General features: G+C 35.4%; 3 protein-coding genes across 3 annotated transcripts in view; 1 reads left to right on the top strand and 2 right to left on the bottom strand.

Annotated features, from left to right (window-relative positions):
• Window positions 1-234: 234 nt before the first annotated feature.
• On the bottom strand, window positions 235-6,577 carry LOC134240508 (uncharacterized). The gene is made up of 2 exons (XM_062722602.1): window positions 6,510-6,577; window positions 235-1,282 (listed from the first exon to the last, which is right to left on the bottom strand). The coding sequence occupies exon 2, from the start codon at window positions 1,272-1,274 to the stop codon at window positions 732-734; it is 543 nt and encodes a 180-aa protein (XP_062578586.1). The 5' UTR covers window positions 1,275-1,282; window positions 6,510-6,577; the 3' UTR covers window positions 235-731.
• A 20-nt stretch (window positions 6,578-6,597) lies between these two features.
• LOC134240530 (cilia- and flagella-associated protein 95-like) lies at window positions 6,598-9,308 on the top strand. Its single transcript, XM_062722629.1, has 5 exons — window positions 6,598-6,734; window positions 7,501-7,606; window positions 7,731-7,855; window positions 8,671-8,803; window positions 9,039-9,308. Exons 1-5 carry the CDS (start codon window positions 6,640-6,642, stop codon window positions 9,225-9,227), a joined length of 648 nt encoding a protein of 215 aa, XP_062578613.1. The 5' UTR covers window positions 6,598-6,639; the 3' UTR covers window positions 9,228-9,308.
• A 2,241-nt stretch (window positions 9,309-11,549) lies between these two features.
• LOC134240515 (laminin subunit alpha-like) overlaps window positions 11,550-18,476 on the bottom strand; it is a 34,912-nt gene continuing 27,985 nt past the window's right edge. The window contains exons 58-73 of the mRNA XM_062722616.1: window positions 17,944-18,100; window positions 17,627-17,751; window positions 17,112-17,452; window positions 16,754-16,847; window positions 16,428-16,545; window positions 16,147-16,293; window positions 15,805-15,950; window positions 15,460-15,636; window positions 15,202-15,326; window positions 14,409-14,574; window positions 13,715-14,075; window positions 13,409-13,562; window positions 13,112-13,248; window positions 12,816-12,915; window positions 12,579-12,701; window positions 11,550-12,360 (exon numbers count right to left, since the gene is read on the bottom strand). Of these exons, the coding sequence (XP_062578600.1) occupies window positions 12,200-12,360; window positions 12,579-12,701; window positions 12,816-12,915; window positions 13,112-13,248; window positions 13,409-13,562; window positions 13,715-14,075; window positions 14,409-14,574; window positions 15,202-15,326; window positions 15,460-15,636; window positions 15,805-15,950; window positions 16,147-16,293; window positions 16,428-16,545; window positions 16,754-16,847; window positions 17,112-17,452; window positions 17,627-17,751; window positions 17,944-18,100 (2,632 nt within the window). The 3' untranslated portion in view covers window positions 11,550-12,199. The remainder of the gene's footprint in view (window positions 12,361-12,578; window positions 12,702-12,815; window positions 12,916-13,111; window positions 13,249-13,408; window positions 13,563-13,714; window positions 14,076-14,408; window positions 14,575-15,201; window positions 15,327-15,459; window positions 15,637-15,804; window positions 15,951-16,146; window positions 16,294-16,427; window positions 16,546-16,753; window positions 16,848-17,111; window positions 17,453-17,626; window positions 17,752-17,943; window positions 18,101-18,476) is intronic.

The following is an 18,476-nucleotide window of genomic DNA, read 5'->3' as shown; positions in this document are numbered from 1 at the left end:
CAGTAAAACAGTCAGGTGATTGTCATAAGACACCAGGCAGGTACCAGTATTCACTGTATATAAAAATCTTTGGTCACTTGATTTAAAGACACCAGGCAGGTGCCATACTATATCTGTATATATTGAATAAATCATACCACCTGGAAAACTCGGTAATCCGAGACGGGATTACTGACCGCTCAGGTCCGACACGTAACAATACCACACATCCTCAAACTCTTATATTTCGGGGTTTTAAGTTTTTAATTGAAAAGGTTGTTAGTCATGTTAATCTCCATAAAATTTATTTTTCCAATTTATCATAGTTGGAAAAATTTTAAATGTGTTTACATCATTACATCTGGTATGTTTGTTTTGTAACAGAATAAACAAATTAGAATCAATCTCTCTTCATATCTCCGGTCCCAGACCTCCGCCGTATGTTAACGTTTTAGGAACACGTCCGGACATGTGGGGTGTACGTCCTGACTGGGAACAGATTCCAAAGCTGCAATACGCAGATTACAATAAAGATTTGTCTGTTCCGTAGTTCCCTCTAATCAGTTTAGACACTCATAGTAATAAAACGTTCACACAAAAACATATTCGACTTTTTTCTACTGCATTCGCTGAAATACCAGTACTTTTCCCTATCTACTTAACATTTTATCTTATGTCGCAAATGCATGAAATTTAACTGCATCGATCTATATTTCGAAACAGTTGGGATGTGAAGAATTTCATGTCGATCGTCATAATAATTCTACTGACATTCGATTGACTATCTCGTGATCTGGAACCAGCTGTAGGAACTCCTCCTTGTTTATCTCCCCCTTTTTCTTTAGAGCTTTATGGTTGAGGGCGCGGTACGTTAGAGCTAAGATATGGTCGTCGCTGATAGTTCTGTCAAAGAGAGTTTTGTAAATTCGGAACATTTCATCATGCATCAATACATTTGTTCCATAAATATTAAAAATCTCAAATAAGAATTCTTTCTTTTCATCAGGTTTTGCTTTTGGACTCAGAATCCCAAAGATTTGTACAAACTGTTTTGCATATACTCGTCCGGAACGACCATCTAGGTTTGCTGCCACGACATGGGAACACAACTCATTGCCTCTTAACTCTGGAAGAAGGACCATTTTGTCGTACGGAATTCCGTCGGTGGCTTCCGGTGACTTATCTAATGCCTGATAACGCTGTTCTAGTTTCTTGAGCTCACTGTCCGAGAGAGGGGTGGATTCCTTTAACTCCTGTATGTCAATATCACTCAAAATGGCCTGCTGGTTCCCCATACCTTCATCTATAAATAAGATGTACATCAATTCTATTCATACGATTCATATCTAGCTCTATATGAGCTATTTCAACAGTACAGATTATACAAAATAAACTCAAATCAGTCTGATTAGAATTTTGTGACGTCATCTATTAAAATAAAATATTTTTTTGGAATCCCCGTGGGTACCAATTACGCCCGGTTAGAAGTAGACCTATCATTGTTTATATTAAATGAAGCAGAATTTATTCAAAACCTTATATTAGTATATGAAAGAAGAAAAATCTTGTCTGTTTTCTTCGAATCTACATTTAAATATATTATCGACGACGTTACTTATAATTTAGACAGAGTTTTGATATAGTTGTGTCACTTGGGTGTGATTTCTTTTGTTAAAAGTTTAGGTTATCTGTACATAGCTCACGCTTCTAGTATCTGGATCTATAGGAGATAAAATCCTATGAACACTAATATCATTAGTCTCTAGATAAGTCATAGATTCAATCCTTCACTAGTTTTCTGAATCTATAAAAGGTCCGCTGGAGTAAAATAATTAATGTTATTGAAAATGATTGATTGCATGATTGATTTTTTATGTTGTTTAACGTTTCAGAATAGAATTCTTTACTTATATAGAGACGTCATCATATTTCGTTGAATGGATTCATTTTGAATTTTACTCGGCACTCAGGCCATTGAGCAGTGAAGGTCAACACCCGCGAGGTACTAATACAAAGCCCCGATTTTTAAGGTCTCATCCAAAGGATATGCAACTTTCACTTCCAATTGTCGAGCGCTTGGGGAAAGAACAGTTGTAATGTATTTTTATAGACTTAGGTCAATCACGACCGAGATTCGAACTCATGACTTTCAAATCACGGGCCAGGAGCTATACCGACTGAGCTATATCGTGGCGGTATATATTGAAAATGAAGTAGGAAGAGAAAATATTTTTATTAAACAGTAGAAAAGTGTTATTTATCTGATGAATTTCTTTTTTTCTCTCCCTAAGTTAATATACTAGATTGATAAAGCTTGATATATTTTTTTAATATGTTTTAAAAAAGCTCACGATGAACTGTTACGATAATCAATTTGTGAAAAAGTGCCCTTGTTCATCACGCCTTAGCTGGAACACCTAGCATGTGATTAGACTAGATGAAATCCGTCTGATAAATTAATTACTTTGTTTTGTTCTAATTGAAATAAGAGCAGCAGTATTTTCTTTGCGCAGTTGATTCTCCTTCAACCACAGAGAGCTGGGCCGATTTTGGTTAACTCTACGATCGCTAGAGAGAGAGAGAGGAGTCAGACGCCATTGGCCAATCATGTTTTTTGTCTCTATATCTCTCTTAATGAAGCTAAAAGCAGGTGATCGACATATATGCGTTCCTTGGAACACACTCTAGTTTTATATATAGGATAATTTTATTGTCCAATTTTGGGTTCATACGGCATGAAAGTTTTTTTTTTACAATGATAAGATAGAAAGTTATATAATCAAAATACGTACTTTTTGTAATATTATAATTAATAATATGATTACATGTACTTGTTTGCTATTATCCGTCTGATCATTGCAGTATAAAGTAGCTTGGTTTTTTTTTCTTTTCCCTTATATTGTATTATTACATTATATTTGGTGCTTATATTTCATTGTGAACTATACCAGTATTTCAAATCTGAGAACTTTTACAAGTGAGGATCAAGTCAATTTTGCACCTGATGCAACCATTACCTGCTAATGTTGTTATAATCATGATTATATTGTTTGTTTTTAATTGTATATGCCCCCTGAGGGCCCTTGATTGGTGAATAAATACACTTATGTTATATAATCACTGTTACATGAGTCGACTATGGAAGGGAATTACCGCCAAAAGTCTATGTATCTTGCTTTTATTCTTACCTTTATGCTTTGTTATTATTGTAATTATATGTCACTTTATTGTTTTCATATTCGTCTTTATTACATTTCACTTTTGACTTTTATCCTTCTTCGTTTTGCCCTTATTTTATGTTGCTTTATTCTTGTAAATTCATTTTACTTTCTTTTAAATTGATACAGTTCCTTAATTGATTATAGCTATTACGAACGTTAACAGCAAACAATGAAGCATATTCAATGAAGACGAATACAAGTTGTCCGAATTTAGTGCCGCATTATAACGCTAGGTGGCAGGGGTGTTCGCTAAGAGTGTTGGTAAAATTAAAAACCCGGGCCGGGGTTATTCGAGTTTTTTCAATTTTGTGTCTTAATACTTTATTAATCAAACTTAAATTTTTAAAATATTAATATAAATTTTTAAAAGGCTGATGTTTGTTATAAGTTCAGGTATGTACCCGATACATGCCATTCCCTCGGAAGTCTGATAAGAGCTACATAGATATATTTTTTTTTCAATATAGTTTTAAAAATATATAGCAATTCGCCACCATTCCTAGCAACCCCTACCCCGAATAGTTTTTTAAATCGTAAAACAATGTTTAAATATACTAACGTTTTCAGTTTTTGAAGAAATCCGTTCTATCAGGAACCTATGTACTAGTATACAGGTTCTATATGAATAAATATTTAAATAATATCATTTTAATAGTGTTTTATAATTAAATCATATTAACCATTTAGTTAAACATAGATAATCTTCACGAGTACATATGGATAATGACTCTTTCTCTCTCTCTCTATCTCTCTTTGGATGCAGTCGCCAGCGTGGCACTGTGGTTACGGCGTTGCTCTTTATAGAGTCACGAAGTCGGAGGAAGGAGTAAGGAGTCGACCAAAACGTCGTGGGTTCGAATACCACTATAGACGTGGAGTTCGGTCCTTCTGATGAGATCCAGACCGTATTATCCGAGGTCCCGTGTCGCAGTAGGTGCTGGCACGAAAAAGGATCCCTCAGAGAGAGAAGTGCCGAGTATATAGGACAAATTTGCAGCTCTCCACCGGCAAGAGGTGGCTTCTCAATTTGAGTGAAAAATTTTTATACAATGTACAATCACACCACCAAAGTCTCAATATATATACTGACTTCCGGGTGGACGACCTCCTATGGGGTAAGTTTCATCGGTAGAGGGGAGGGTGGCCACGAGACATTTACCTAAACGTAACTTTTTACTAACTGGAAAAGTTCAGCAAAAGGCTTGTTGCCCCCATCCCTTACACTTTTTGTTGCATATATAGTCAACTTATATACTTAGTATTAAAAGTCATGTACTTAGTGGCATATGAGTAAAATTTATTACTGAAAAAAAGTTTTTTTTTTACCACCACCAAATAGAATTTCCGAGTTTTAAGATTTTTTTTTTAGCTCTCCTATTGATGACAAACACGGTGCGTACTAAAGATATTTCTTTTTATTGAAAAGTGCTATTTTAGTATAAAATATTAACGCAGAAAAAAAGACCGGTGTGTTTCTACATGCCTGGGTGCATGTAGTCTGACTCCGACTTCGCCTTCCATGCGCGGATCTAGATTGGGGGGGGGGGGGGGGGTAGGACCCCTTCGAATTAACAAGATACTAAAACAAGGAAAAAAAGTTAACCCCCCGCCATGAATAGAATTTTGAGCAAGTTTGGGTTTTTTTCTTCTTTTTATGCCGGTCAAGAAATTTCTGGGATTGGATTTTTTTTTTGACTGGGTTTCCCCCCACCCCTGGAAAAAAAATCTGGATCCGCGCCTGCCTACCCATAACGCTTCCCACTCCTTTGCAAAGCCCTGTCCCTAGAATCACGCGCATCAGCAGTTACTATCTGTCGTGAAATAAAGTTCAGTTCAGTGGAAGGTTCTGAAAAACAACCCAATTTATAAGGGTTAACTAGTTTCAAAATCTTTAACATTTTTATAACAATTAAACTGTAATTCAAATATCCAACAAATAACTTTAGTAGAGTTATATTTTTCAGACAAGAGAACAATGATGTAGCATCGTTTTTGAAAGTGGGGAGGGGGCAACAAGAGAATAATATTTACCCAGCTGAAAACAACTTGACTAGCGCAAAATAAACCCCATCCCCCATGATATTGTCCAAACTTGAAAATACATAGGCGTCGGAACCGAGGATTGTGATTGAGTTAACGTTCTTTCCAAAGATAGACTTAGTGTAGACATTGAACATTCCTGCGTAGCTTTAGCCCCCCTCCCCCCCCCCCACTTTCCATGGACACGATGCAGTAAAGGTATAAAATGGGGAAAGTGGTGGTATTTGGGAAAAAAAAAACTTTGGCACTGGAGTTCGAACCTTCATCCCGACCCCACCCCTCCTCACGAAATAGGATTTTTGTGTTTGGAAAATAGACATTTTTTTTTTGGTTGTCAGGGTTTTTTTTTTTGAAGGTCTAAAAAAAATTCTTACAGGTGAAAACTTTCAATTAGCTTCAGACGCCAATGGAATCCTATTTCGGGGGCGGGGTGGGTTTTGAGTTAGATTCAACTTATTCTTTAGAATCAAATTTAAATTTTCTTCCTACTATACGTACTACATTTGCTTAATTGACCATTACTCTTACTAAAAGGGAATCGGCCTTTAAATGAACATAGTAGATCTATATTATAAAGTTATGTCTGAAAAAAGAAGCCGCTATTCCTGTGTGCCTAGAGAAAATAAATATGGAGTTTCCATCATTGGATCGGGAGATCGGATCCGGCCTTCAGAAGTTCGATTGATAAAGTATTAAGGCGTATTGAAGAATCTCAAATAACCCGACCCGGGTTTGCTTACCTAGTTTTACCAACACTCGTAGCGAAGACCACACCACCTAGCGTTATAATGCCGCACTAAATTTTGACGGTTTGACAACTTCCATTCGTCTTCATTGAATATGCTTCATTGTTAGCGTGATTGAATTAAAATTCGTAGTAGAGATAATAATAATTTATTAAAGAAACTGTTTAAGTTTAAAAGAAAGTAGAATGAATTTACAAGAATAAAGCAACATAGAAGTAGGGACAAAATGAAGAAGGATAAAAGTCAAAAGTGAAATGTAATAAAGACGAATATGAAAACAATAAAGTGACATATAATTACAATAATAACAAAGCATAAAGAAGTAGGCAGAATAAGAATAAAAGCAAGATACATAGACTTTTGGCGGTAATTCCCTTCCATAGTCGACAATCAGAAGACAGAAAGTTAATTAGTTCCTAAATATAAAGAAAGATTATGCTACATGCTGAACAATTTTCTTGAAAGTTTAAAAAGTTTCATATAATCTAAATGATTTATTTGAAAAGGAAAAAATGATTATTACCTATATTGTACTTTCCAAGTTCATATTTCCATTTCAAGTCTTTCTTTCTAGTTTCACTTTCAAGACTGATTTTAGCCTCACCGTAACCAAGCAATGGTGTGTCAACTTCCGCTGTTAATGTAAATACAAAATGGCTGGGGTACCAGACTACATCGAGAGAAAAGGCTCCCTGTTCTTAAGATCAAATCATATGAACTATGGAAGGGCTACATTAAACTCAAACTGGTATGTTATGTAGTATGTAAAAAGATGCCTGCATTTATAAGCTTTATTTTACATTTTCCCTCTCAGTGCAACTTATTTCGAATTTCCTCGACATTAACACTTCACATTCATATTGAGTGTTCGTGCAAAGTAATTTAAAAAATCTCACTAGACTTTAACAGAACACATTTTATCAATGATGGGACTGTATAAGTTCTAATAAAATTGTATTCGGTCTAAAAAGAAATGTTTGTTTACATACCAATGTTGTTCTTCAATGCAACATCTAACAGTTAGGCAACTCTTTTATTTATTTTTTTCAAATTAAGTTTTAAGACCACTGAAAAATGGATCTGTGCTAAAGTTTAGGGTCAGTTGGATTACAGTTACAGAATGTTAACAAACATTTTTTCTTAGGCCTTGAGAAAAGTTAACTCAAAACTCAGCAAGCATGATGTCTTCTTTACTTATATGATATCCTTATTTTACCTTGAAGTTTTTATTTTTGTCTGGAATGGGATAATTTCCTTTGGATATTGCTTAGAAATCCCTGTGTTTAATGCAGAAAACATTGTAAATTGTAGTTGATCACTTTATTTTATGGTTTTAAACCTATAATTGACAAACCTGGAAGCAGGATCCAATTTTCCCAGTCTGTTAAAAATATTCAATCAAAACTCTTGCATTTCCATTTCATTTTCATCCCAGCTAAAAAGCCTCTTGTTTTACTTTAGTGCTTTATTTTTTAACAATATGAATTTTATACTTTTTTTTTTTGTATTTACAGGCACCAAGCCCGAGAGGCAGAGCCAAAAGATTACGACATCAGTCTGGGAGATGAACGTAACCTGTGTAAAGCCACGTACAACAGGATAGGAGATGTCACTGATGGGGTTAGTTAGATCACTTATATGGAAGTAATGTATACTTTATTAAACAGCTGTAGACTCATGGCCACTTATACCTTTTCTGTTGCACAAACTCATCACTCTCATGCTGATGAAACCTGTTTTTTAGTCCTTGAACAAGACTACTTATCAAGATCATGCAGAACAAACGAATCTGAAGAAGGATTTTGAGGAGCAAGTTGTAAGGACACCGATGATGAACATGAATACTGTGGAGCATGCTCACCTTGACAGGTAAATAATCAGGTAGTAATGAATAGTAACCATTAATAAATGCATGTCTTATAATTTACAGATGACAAGTAAGCAACCTCTGAATACCTTGGAATCATTAAAATCTGTGGCAATCGGCAATCCTCGGCTGACTCCGCTACGCTCCATTCAAACCTCGGATGTGATTAGTGGAGGATGAATAGATCCTTACATTTCTCCGCCGGATTATCACTCATTTCATATCTCGCTCTGCATAACGTTCTTCGAAAATGTTTCTTAATTTGTGCAATTCGTTATCGTATTTTGATTACATCCTCATGTTAATAGGCTTTGAAAGCAAGAAGAAACTCTAACTCCAATCTCAAATGTATGACATTTGAAAGAAATTCAAATAAGATCACATGGAATCGGCATTAAACCGTTGACGTCTTATGTGCGAGGTACGAGTCATCCGAGGATCTCCGAGTGAATCTGTGGGGTCAATTTTCATGGATTACTTAATTCTTGCAGGTTTGAGGGGATGTAATTTTTTGTATTCTCTTATACCTAAAAAAGGAAACATGACTTAATAATCCTAGTTTATTAATTTGTGGAGGATATTAATTCATGGATAAGAGGTACCCATGAATTTCCAAGAATTGAGACACCACAAAATCTGAAGATTCCACAGTACTGGATTACTAATCTCAGCGAGATGGGTAGAGACTGAAATTTTGGTCTGACCAAAATTTTAGTCTCTACCCATCTCACTGAGATTACTGGATTACCCAAAACTCATTGTCATCATGCACACTTAAAGATACAATTCATTAATAAACGTATCTTTTATCTTCTAGAGATTTAAGCACACCCCAGAGAGGCTTTGGTGCAGTTTTACCGAGGCACAATCCCGAGTACAACAAGTGCCACTTAGAAACAACTCACAGAGCGGACTATCAGTCCCCAGACTCAGAGTACACACCTGTCCCAGTAAGTCAACAGCTCACTTTAACAATCTAAACGTCAAGTTTTTACGCCTTATCTACTTAATCAATTAGAAGTTTGTTAAGATGGGGGTCATATTTCAAGAGAGGATGTTCATATATTTTTCTATCTGTCTTGCTACTTTGTGTTACCACGTGATTAACACGAACATCTATGTATAATGACTTATGAATGATGGACATTGATTCTATACAAACTTGACTTTTACTAATTCCCACAGGAGAAGCCTGCTGATTTCCCCGACTTGTCAGCTGCGTACAGGAAATGTAACTCTCAGTTTACAGACACTGCTGACTATCGGCGCCCCGGTCGTAACACCTGGCAGGACGAGACCGGAGTGTACGCTAATACCCACCACAAACGACAAGTCATCAAAAGCACCAATCCCATTCCTCCCCAGATCTCCTGAGACGGGGGGCGGGGCTGTTTCTGTATATACTGTGTACATAATCTCTAGATGTTAGTGGCAATAAAGTCCAATTATTTACAAGTCCTTTGAGTTTTTGTGTCTATTGAACCACACATAAGTGTTTATTCTAAATGTATTTTATCTGTTCTTTTCTTCCATCTGGATATATTGTTCTAATTATAACAAGCTAATTCAGAGAATTTGTGTCCCCCGCTTAGGGAAAAAGTCGGATCCCCCTGACTGAATTTGTAGAATTATTGAATGTATACATGTATACTGAAGCAAATAAAATACATGTATGTCAATATGCATATAAAGATTTGATTGCTTATTCTTTATTACTAGTAATTGTATAGAAGATTCTTTTTATATGGAATATTTATCACACTGTAATGATGATTTTATGAGATGGCATAAGCCAGACCTCATAAATTTATTTTTCATTTCACATGCTGAATACTATCATTTATTAAAAAAAAAAGTATTCCGAAAAAAAAAATAGAAAGTGGATCGTCCGGGATTCGAACCCGAGACCTCTCATATGTGAAGCGAGAGACATACCACTAGACCACGGAACTACTTTACACTAGTGTAAATTATATGCAAAGATGAAGTCACATACATGTATTTATATATTCACGTTCGATATTGTCAAAATTTTACACAATGCATAGTGTCTAATTTAACCTTTATTAAATAGTTCTAATGTAGTAAGAACATAAAGTCCGCCGAGAACCTGATTTATACGTAATAACTCTCCTCATGCCCCTGTGCTAAAAATAGCAACATGTAATACAATAAATACTAATAAAACAAACAGGGCGGGACACTTTGAGAGAGGTCCTAGGGAGTTTTGGTATAAAATTACACTGTAAAAGCTCAAAATCCTCTTGAAATATCGCCCGGAAAGGATAGTGTTACACACAGACATAATATATAAATTTACGACCTTGAACTTTGACCTCAAAATAAATAGGGGTCTTCCTTAGGCCACAGGGAGTTGCTAAGCAAAATTTCATTGTGAAAGCTCAAAGGGTTCTCGAGATATCTTGTGGAAACAAAAGCGTTACAGACAGACAGAATGACTGACAGACGGACAGACCCAAATTAATATTCCCAACTTTTCAAGCGGGGGACAAAAAAAAGAATGTGTATATTTCAGTTGGGTGAGATTTTCATTTTTTAGGAAGAACAAACACATTGTTCATTTTCTGTTTTTAATATTTTCATACAAATAAATTTAAGTGCACATCTCAACATTACCTCCTGATATGCAACTATATTCAGATCTAAATGTACAAAAACATGAAAACAGACATTACACATAAGGCCTAAAATTGAAAAGAAACATCACTTCTACAAATATCCCCTTTTATGACATCACTGACAAAATGTATTGTTAGTTTTTGATGATAGGAAAGCCAAATCCAAAGACAGTTACAGCTTAATCTAACTTTTTATATTTAATTTTTAGATTCAAATTAATCTGCTTCATGGTTAAATAAGATGAAATCCAGATTTATTTCATTTCATTTATTTTTTCATTGATTTTGCTTTGATTTCAACATATATGAAAATGAAGGAAAGTTTTGGGTATGTTAAAAGAAGGCTAGTTTGAAAAAGGACATTTTGTGAAGAATAATTGTTTTAAGCAATGAATAACAAACTATTTCATAATTAAAGGAAATTACCAAACAAGGGATATTTCTACAAGGGATGAGGTTCATTTGTTGAAATTATGCTGAACAAAAGATTAACAGTGCATACATTTCATTTCTAAAAATAGCTGCAATACTCACACACAATATATATCTGATAAAAGAGCTGTTTTTAAAAAACTGTATATTTATTGCGCACAAAAAAGTGCGCTCAGTTCTATAATCAACTCTTCCAAATTCTTACCTCAACTGCAAAAAAGGAAAGATTTAAAAAATGTTCTCTCTCCTATATAAAAACTCTCGTAGTTGACATCTATCAAGCATATTGGACCGAATTACCTTTGAAACCAAAATGGCAGCATAAATAAGCGAAATGTTCGATTATTACAATATCAGGGTCAGGACAACTATTAACAACGATTATGACGAATGTTTTGTTGTGGAAAGAGTCAAATGAATATGTTAGGAACACACGGTTAGTAATATTTTGAGATTACAGTTTTAAGAACATGGAGAAATAAATCCAAAACCATGTACTTTTTTGTGCGCAATAAATATACAGTTTTTTTTGGGTGGCACTGTAGCTCTCCGGTCTATCAATATATATTTTTTAGAGCTAATATTGCAAGATCAAAAACATCAATACTCACACACAATGTATATCTGATAAAATGTTTTTAAAAGTCTCTAAATAAAAATACAAAGAAACGTTTTTTTTTTTAATTAAAAAGGATTTCTAAGAAGATGGCATATGGCTTAAAAATACATAAATGTATATAAAAATTCCAGATTTGAATTATCAACCTTGGAAATAAAAATAAAAAGATTATTCTGTCAAATCTTTTGTTCAGCAAAATATAGTTTTTAACTTTTATTTGAAAAGTAAAAAAAAATTTGCTAGAAATAAAGTTCTCTTGATTACCTTAAGAATATGTCCAAATTCATGTATCTTTTAAACAATTAAGCCAAACATTTTTTTTCCACAATAATATTTCATTTATACTAATATTGCAAGATCAGGATACATAAACTGTACATTCATGTGATGTTCATGGTTCATTGTACAATGATCAGGAAACTCTATCCTTAACCTAAATACAGATCAAATGATAAATTTTAATAAGAAGTGAACCTTTCTAGCAAAAACTTGTTTTTTTTTTTTTTGCGTTATTGAAGTCTTTTAAGTGAACTTGAATCTCAGTAAAAATTACCCTGTTATTAAGCAAAAAATGCTGTTGTCTTAAATATTGCACATTTGAGATTAGTTTTTGAGTTTAGTTTAACAAATCCCCTTGAATGTTATGGTTTTTGAGTTTAGTTTAGCGGACACTTGTTGAGTGTTATATCTCCCACTATATCCTTAGCTCCTGAGAAGTATTTTGGTTGGTAAGTGTCATCTTTACCACGTCTGATCTCAAAGTTACGCATACATCCTGAAAAATTTCTGTCAACCAAAATACCACGCCGGTTAAAATCTGAAAAAAATAAAACAAGAATAAAATAAGAATTCCAAAGAAAATGGTTTCTCATTATAAGGTAACCACATTTTGCTCTATTTTTGCACTGTTCTTAAGGGATGAGAATTACACATGGCAGCATTTGGTAATACTAAGTCCAGCTAAATGTACAAACACTTGAACAGTATGGGTTTGTTAAAATATTGAAAACTCTGATCAAGGCAGAGTAAAGGTACCTGGAACTCCGCCAATATATAACGGGTCGCGGGAATTAATCTCCGAGGATCCTCTTGCCCCGGTTCCAGCTGGAGCATTCATTCCATCCACTGTCAGCAACAGGAGATTCTTAGCCTTGTTCACTGTAATAGAATAAAACCACGTAAAAATATATCCATATAAAAAGAATATTTGTATGTAAACTTGAGTTTTATACAAATTAATATTGGCTTTCCTTACTGACAGATTGAACTCACCGCTGATTTTATGCCATCCTCCATCACACAGTGCGTTCTCCTGGCGGGGGATGTATGTGGTGGTTACCTCCCCTTTACCATTGTCAGCAGTTGCAATAACCTAAATACAAAAAGAATTAAACCTCATTGGAGACCTAAATAAACATTGACGGGACAAAGCTAACATAATCATGATTATGTAATGAAGATATCATATTCAGACATTAAGGTCATAAATAGCAAGTTAGGGTGATGTGATTAAGACACCTTTATCAGACAATGATTTGACAGTGATGTGATGAAACATTTGGTTGTACCTTTCCATCCACTAACTGCAAGAGGATAAAATCGTCACTCTTATTGGAGCTGTGCACCGCCAACAGGACACCACTCAGATTTCTGGGCCGGATGTCAAGGTTAAATGCAAAGTCAAGACCCACTTCATAGTCATCAACTATAAAAAAAAATCATGACAATTACTACAAAGTTCAAGCTGGTATACAGTTTTCTTACACACAAGACAGATTTCCCTATAAATGATGTTAAAATCTTTAGAAGAGCTTCAAAACTGTTTTTCCTTCTTTAGCATCCAATTAAATCTTGGTCAGACTTACTCATATTGATGTATCCTCCCTGGTCATTGAAGAAGGTTCCCCGCTCTAGGTTAGCTACACACTGACTGACCTTCTGTTCCCTCACCGGGTCTCCGAAGCTATTCTCATTAATTTTCATGTTACGGATACATCCATCAAAACTGCCCAAAACACCCTGTGGAACACAAGCAGAGAGCTATGAACTTCAATGTTTTTCTCTAATCCTTAAAAAATTGACCTCATGAAAATATATGATTCCACAATGGTTAAATTTATGATTATTGACATTTGTACTTCATTTTTGGGATGTGTGTAAGTTAAACAGACCTGTAGGTGTCCCTTGACTTTATCATGTCCCTGAAGCTGGGGAGTTATACCCCCCAAAAAGTAGGGTCTTCCAACATTCAGTGCCTGCGTAGCCCCGGGGGATACTCCCTCCTTCGGAGTTTCTCCATCCACGGAAATTTTGCCCGTTTTCTGAACTCTACCAATGTCTACCGTATGCCATAGACCATCATTGTAGGTTTTGTCCGTTTCCAGATTCAGAGCCCTAGAGCCACAGTCAAAAGAGAAGATCAGACGTCCTTCCTTCATAGTGAGGGCAAAAAAGTCTATCTTTCTCCTGCCGACGGCGTACAGTATAATTCCTCCACTGCTGGTTGTCTTAAACTCTAGTGAGATTGTAAACCTGTAAAGATCACATCAGTCTTAGTACCTAGGTACAGCTCACCATTTTATCCCCTCGCAATGGAGTTGGATGGGATATACATGTAGTAATAAGCACGTGTGTGCATCACTGTATGTGAATTGGTTTGTCCTTTGAAACAGAAGTGATGTAATTTGTATCAAGATCGATGTCAAATGCTGCCTTTGATTTATAGATTTGTTCTTTACAAGGGGATGCTCAGCTTTGTGGTGCCCTTATGCGAATCCAAGTACATATGTGTATATCAAACTGTAAAATTTGAGTTAACCATATCGTGAGAATAAATCTTGAAATTAAGGATTTTTTTTTTCTTACTGGACTCGTAGACTCTTCCAACTGGTATATTCGTAACGACTGGTATAGGTGTCTCCAAACTTGATGCCCTCCACATCTCCGGGGGTAATTGTAGCTACATCCACATTGGAGGGTAAGCGGCACTTCTCCTCCACAGGCACCGGTGCAGTGGTGGATCTCTCTTCACCTGACACAAGGTAAAAACAGTAGGTGTACAAAATCTCAGCAGCTATCTTGCAATGTTAACTCTGTCTGGGGGCTTATGATTGGTCAACTGTATGGTTTACATAAAGTACTTTAAAAAGTTGGAGTTTTAAAAATATATTAAATAGAGAGATAGTCTTGTATAGAGATTTATTTTTTATATGTTTGAATCCTATCTGCTGAATTATAAATTTGGGGCATTACAAAATGAAATTGAATAACACACAAGGATTTCACTGAATGTAATTGCACAGCATATGAGAATTTTATGGATCTCATCATACATGTATATGAAGATTTCTAGTCTACATTTGAATATAGGAGCACTGTCTATTTAATACATTCTAATGCAAATATGAAGATAACTTAAATGGGGTAGAAAGGTTAAATTAAATACAAGATGTAGAAAATATTTTAGAAATACATGTATTCAGTTAAAATTCTGAATGCAGAAAAATGATGCTTGATATTTGCTTATACTATACAGCCCATACATCAAATGTTCACTAATACATGTACTTGAAAATTTCAAGACCAACTCAAGTTAAAAGTTTAAAGGGAGACAGAAGACTGACTCCATTATAAGTTTAATGGGAGACTGAATACTCACTTTCTGGGGGGAATGTAGGGCGGACAGTTGTCCTGGCAATGGGAGTCTCAGAGTCCTCAATAGGACACTCACTGAACGAGACGCCTCGCACATTCTGTCGCGGAACGGTGGCAAAGTTCAGGAATCTGTACAATGAGAAAAATTAATCCTAATCAAAATGTCAAAAAGTACATTATCTTGACCACAGACTTCAGTAAGATACATGTATTTATGCTCTGAAATTGTACTGTTAATGATATATTTTAAAATGTTTCTTACACTCCATTGACTGTAAAATCGGAGACACATCCAGTGAACCTGGCTGTGGATGATACTAGGCTATCAGACATAGTGAAGTCCGTCCCTCCAATATACAGGGGGCGCTCTGTAAATACAGCAGTACCTGACCGGCCAGTCTTATTGACCATTTCCTGGTCATCAATATTCATCATCAACCTAGAAAATAACACACAAAGTTAAAACAAGTGAACATAATTAATAAATTAAATGAAACAATTATTATGTGACACATTCACTTCAACATGTTAAATCTGTTAAAATGAAACTGTATCAAATTGTTGACATGAATATTCATTGAATGTCAAGGTCAGCTGAAGGCCTTACTTTCCTCCCATTTTCATAATGGAGACATAGTGCCAGTTTCCATCATTGTACGTGTTGACTGTGCTCTCCAGAACTGTTGGGTCACCACCAGGGTGAGAGGTCACGATCAAACGACCTCCCACAATGGCCACTGAGAATCCAGAGGTCTGAAATTAAAACAATTTTCTAAAACTTTCTGCATATAAAATGATTCAAAACGGATAAAATACCTTTAAATTATGAAAAAACACAAGCGTAAGGAGACAAGCTTCAATATTTACATTTTTGTAAATAAGAAGTACAGGTACAGTTTTGAATTCTCCAATCTTACAAGAAAAATACTCTCTGAACTTCCCCCCTCACCTGGTCATTGTTGGAAGTATACAGGATCATACTGGAATCAGATTTGGTCTTAATCCTAAACGTCACATCAAAATTTTCGCCAACACTATTGGCCATGGCTCTGGCAATATATCCACCATCTTGGTCAAATGTAGCAGTTCTCAAGATCTAAAAACGAAAGAAATTGCTATTGAATATCCAAATCAAACAGTACATAGAAATAGGTAGAAAACAAATACTGATGTATCTAGCTACTTTTTATAACACCTGTACATAATGTTATAGAAGCAATAGTGAGTTACCTGTTCTGGACATCCTCGGACTACCCCTTTGGCCGCCTCATTCTTGTTTAGATCCCATTTGTTGATATTAAATTGTAGATCTTGTATACAACCATCAAATCCCCGGGAAGTAACATTACTATAACAGAAGAAAACATTTACAAAACCTAGAATCTTGTAAAATAGTACTGTACCAAGTTACCAAATTCAAAACTGGGTTCATATAAACATAGCAAATGTTGTTCTTTGAAAATATTTGTACAACAAAAAAAGAAAGTTTCTGACAGCAGATAGAACTTTGTAGAGAGATTGGGGATGGAATAAGGATTGAATGTCAGTTTACACACCTCATGGGAAGGAAGATTCTATTGTAGCCTCCAATAAACATGTCGTCAGTAAAGCTCAACTCTGTCATGCTTCCCGGAGACTGGCCTCTGATGTCTACAAAGATACAGTTAACACGGAATACAACTAAAGCTATAAAGAACTTACTGCTGGTCAACTGATACAATAATGAAAATTTTTCATATCAATATTAACACCAAATTACATAAAAATATACAAAATTCCAAGTTTTGGGACTATATTGTAAATGAAGACCGATTTTCTTTATTTGATATAGTATATGAAAATGGAATTTCTATGTTTAATGGAGAACAATTCTTAAACAGTTTGATTAGAATGTACCGATCATTACTGCTTTACCTTCTTCATCGTCCACGGTAAGTACCCCATACTGGTTCTGTCGCTGGGCCTGGATCTTGTGCCACTCTCCATCGTTAAACGTCTTGTTTGTCATCAGCTCGGCTCTCCTGCTGCCCCCGAGGTCGTACTGGAACAACACGCGGCCCTTCTTCAGCTCCAGGGACATGAAGTCGGGAGTCTTACCCATGTAAAACAGCAGTCCTGTATCCACGTACGTCTTAAAGTGCAGGATGAGGCTGGAATCTGTGCGTGGTTTGAAGTTGACCTTAGACACACTCAATTTTACATAACCTCTACCGTTAAACCGGAAGCCATTTGAAATAACCGACTGCATAACATCTCTGTAAAACAAAAACATGAAAGGGTCACATGATAATACTACCCTTATATACAAAAAATTATGTAAATTCTTAGGATTTCTATCATCAACTCATAAGTCATAACCCAATTTGTCTCCACCAAAATCTTACAGTATTTTTATTTTTTCCTGTAACTATAAATGTTCAGTTAAATACCTCTCAATGGCTCCCTTAAAGTTGTTTTCTCCAGCGACAAAGTTCCACAGTCCTAATGGTTTGCCATCAAACATCACCTCCTCCATAACACCTTCATAGAACGACGACTCCACCTCACCAGGTAACTGTATAGAACACAAGTAATATCATTATTCCTAAGAAAAATACAGTCAATCTGATTGGTCTAGAGCAACTCTCCAGTGCAACAGAAAAAACTATCAACACTCTGAAGAAAATTTTCTATGAATGCTCAGAAACATTTACATGTAGTTCCTGAACAGCTTTAGCCTGGAGATCAGTGAAGCTGTCATACTTACTCTGATATCACTAGGGACCCCTCCCACGTAGAACTTGGTGGTCTGGGGGTTGAGCTCCAGTACAGTGAAGGTCCCTGATGACTCCCCGGTGCTTGTGACTGGGGATAGACCCTTATCCCTGTCTCCCTCCACCACCAACTCTCCAGACTTGCCAATCCTACAGGTAAAAATAAATAAACCTTCATCCTACAGGTAAAACAAAGACTTACCAATCCTACAGGTAAAACAAAGTTAATCTTACCAATCCTACAGGTAAAACAAAGACTTACCAATCCTACAGGTAAAACAAAGTTAATCTTACCAATCCTACAGGTAAAACAAAGTAAACCTTAATCCTACAGGTAAAATAAAGTAAACCTTAATCCTACAGGTAAAATAAAGTAAACCTTAATCCTACAGGTAAAATAAAGTAAACCTTAATCCTAAAGGTAAAACAAAGTAAAGCTATATCCTATAGGCAAAACAAACACTTAATCTTACATGTAAACAATGTAAATTAAATCCTACAGGTAACTATTAAAATATTTTTATAC

This window comes from Saccostrea cucullata, unplaced genomic scaffold (assembly GCF_032062105.1).
Source record: "Saccostrea cucullata isolate Sc308-1 unplaced genomic scaffold, CSIRO_AGI_Scuc_v1 ctg175, whole genome shotgun sequence".
Taxonomy (NCBI): domain Eukaryota; kingdom Metazoa; phylum Mollusca; class Bivalvia; order Ostreida; family Ostreidae; genus Saccostrea; species Saccostrea cuccullata.
The sequence above is the reverse complement of the archived record's forward strand: the minus strand, read 5'-3'. Positions and strand labels throughout refer to the sequence as shown.

Bases quoted from the DNA above. Each gene is read 5' to 3' on its own strand.
- LOC134240508 (XM_062722602.1), bottom strand. From the start codon at position 1,274: ATGGGGAACCAGCAGGCCATTTTGAGTGATATTGACATACAGGAGTTA.
- LOC134240530 (XM_062722629.1), top strand. From the start codon at position 6,640: ATGGCTGGGGTACCAGACTACATCGAGAGAAAAGGCTCCCTGTTCTTA. The intron at 6,735-7,500 runs GTATGTTATGTA...TTGTATTTACAG, and splicing joins GCTACATTAAACTCAAACTG to GCACCAAGCCCGAGAGGCAG. The intron at 7,607-7,730 runs GTTAGTTAGATC...CCTGTTTTTTAG, and splicing joins TAGGAGATGTCACTGATGGG to TCCTTGAACAAGACTACTTA.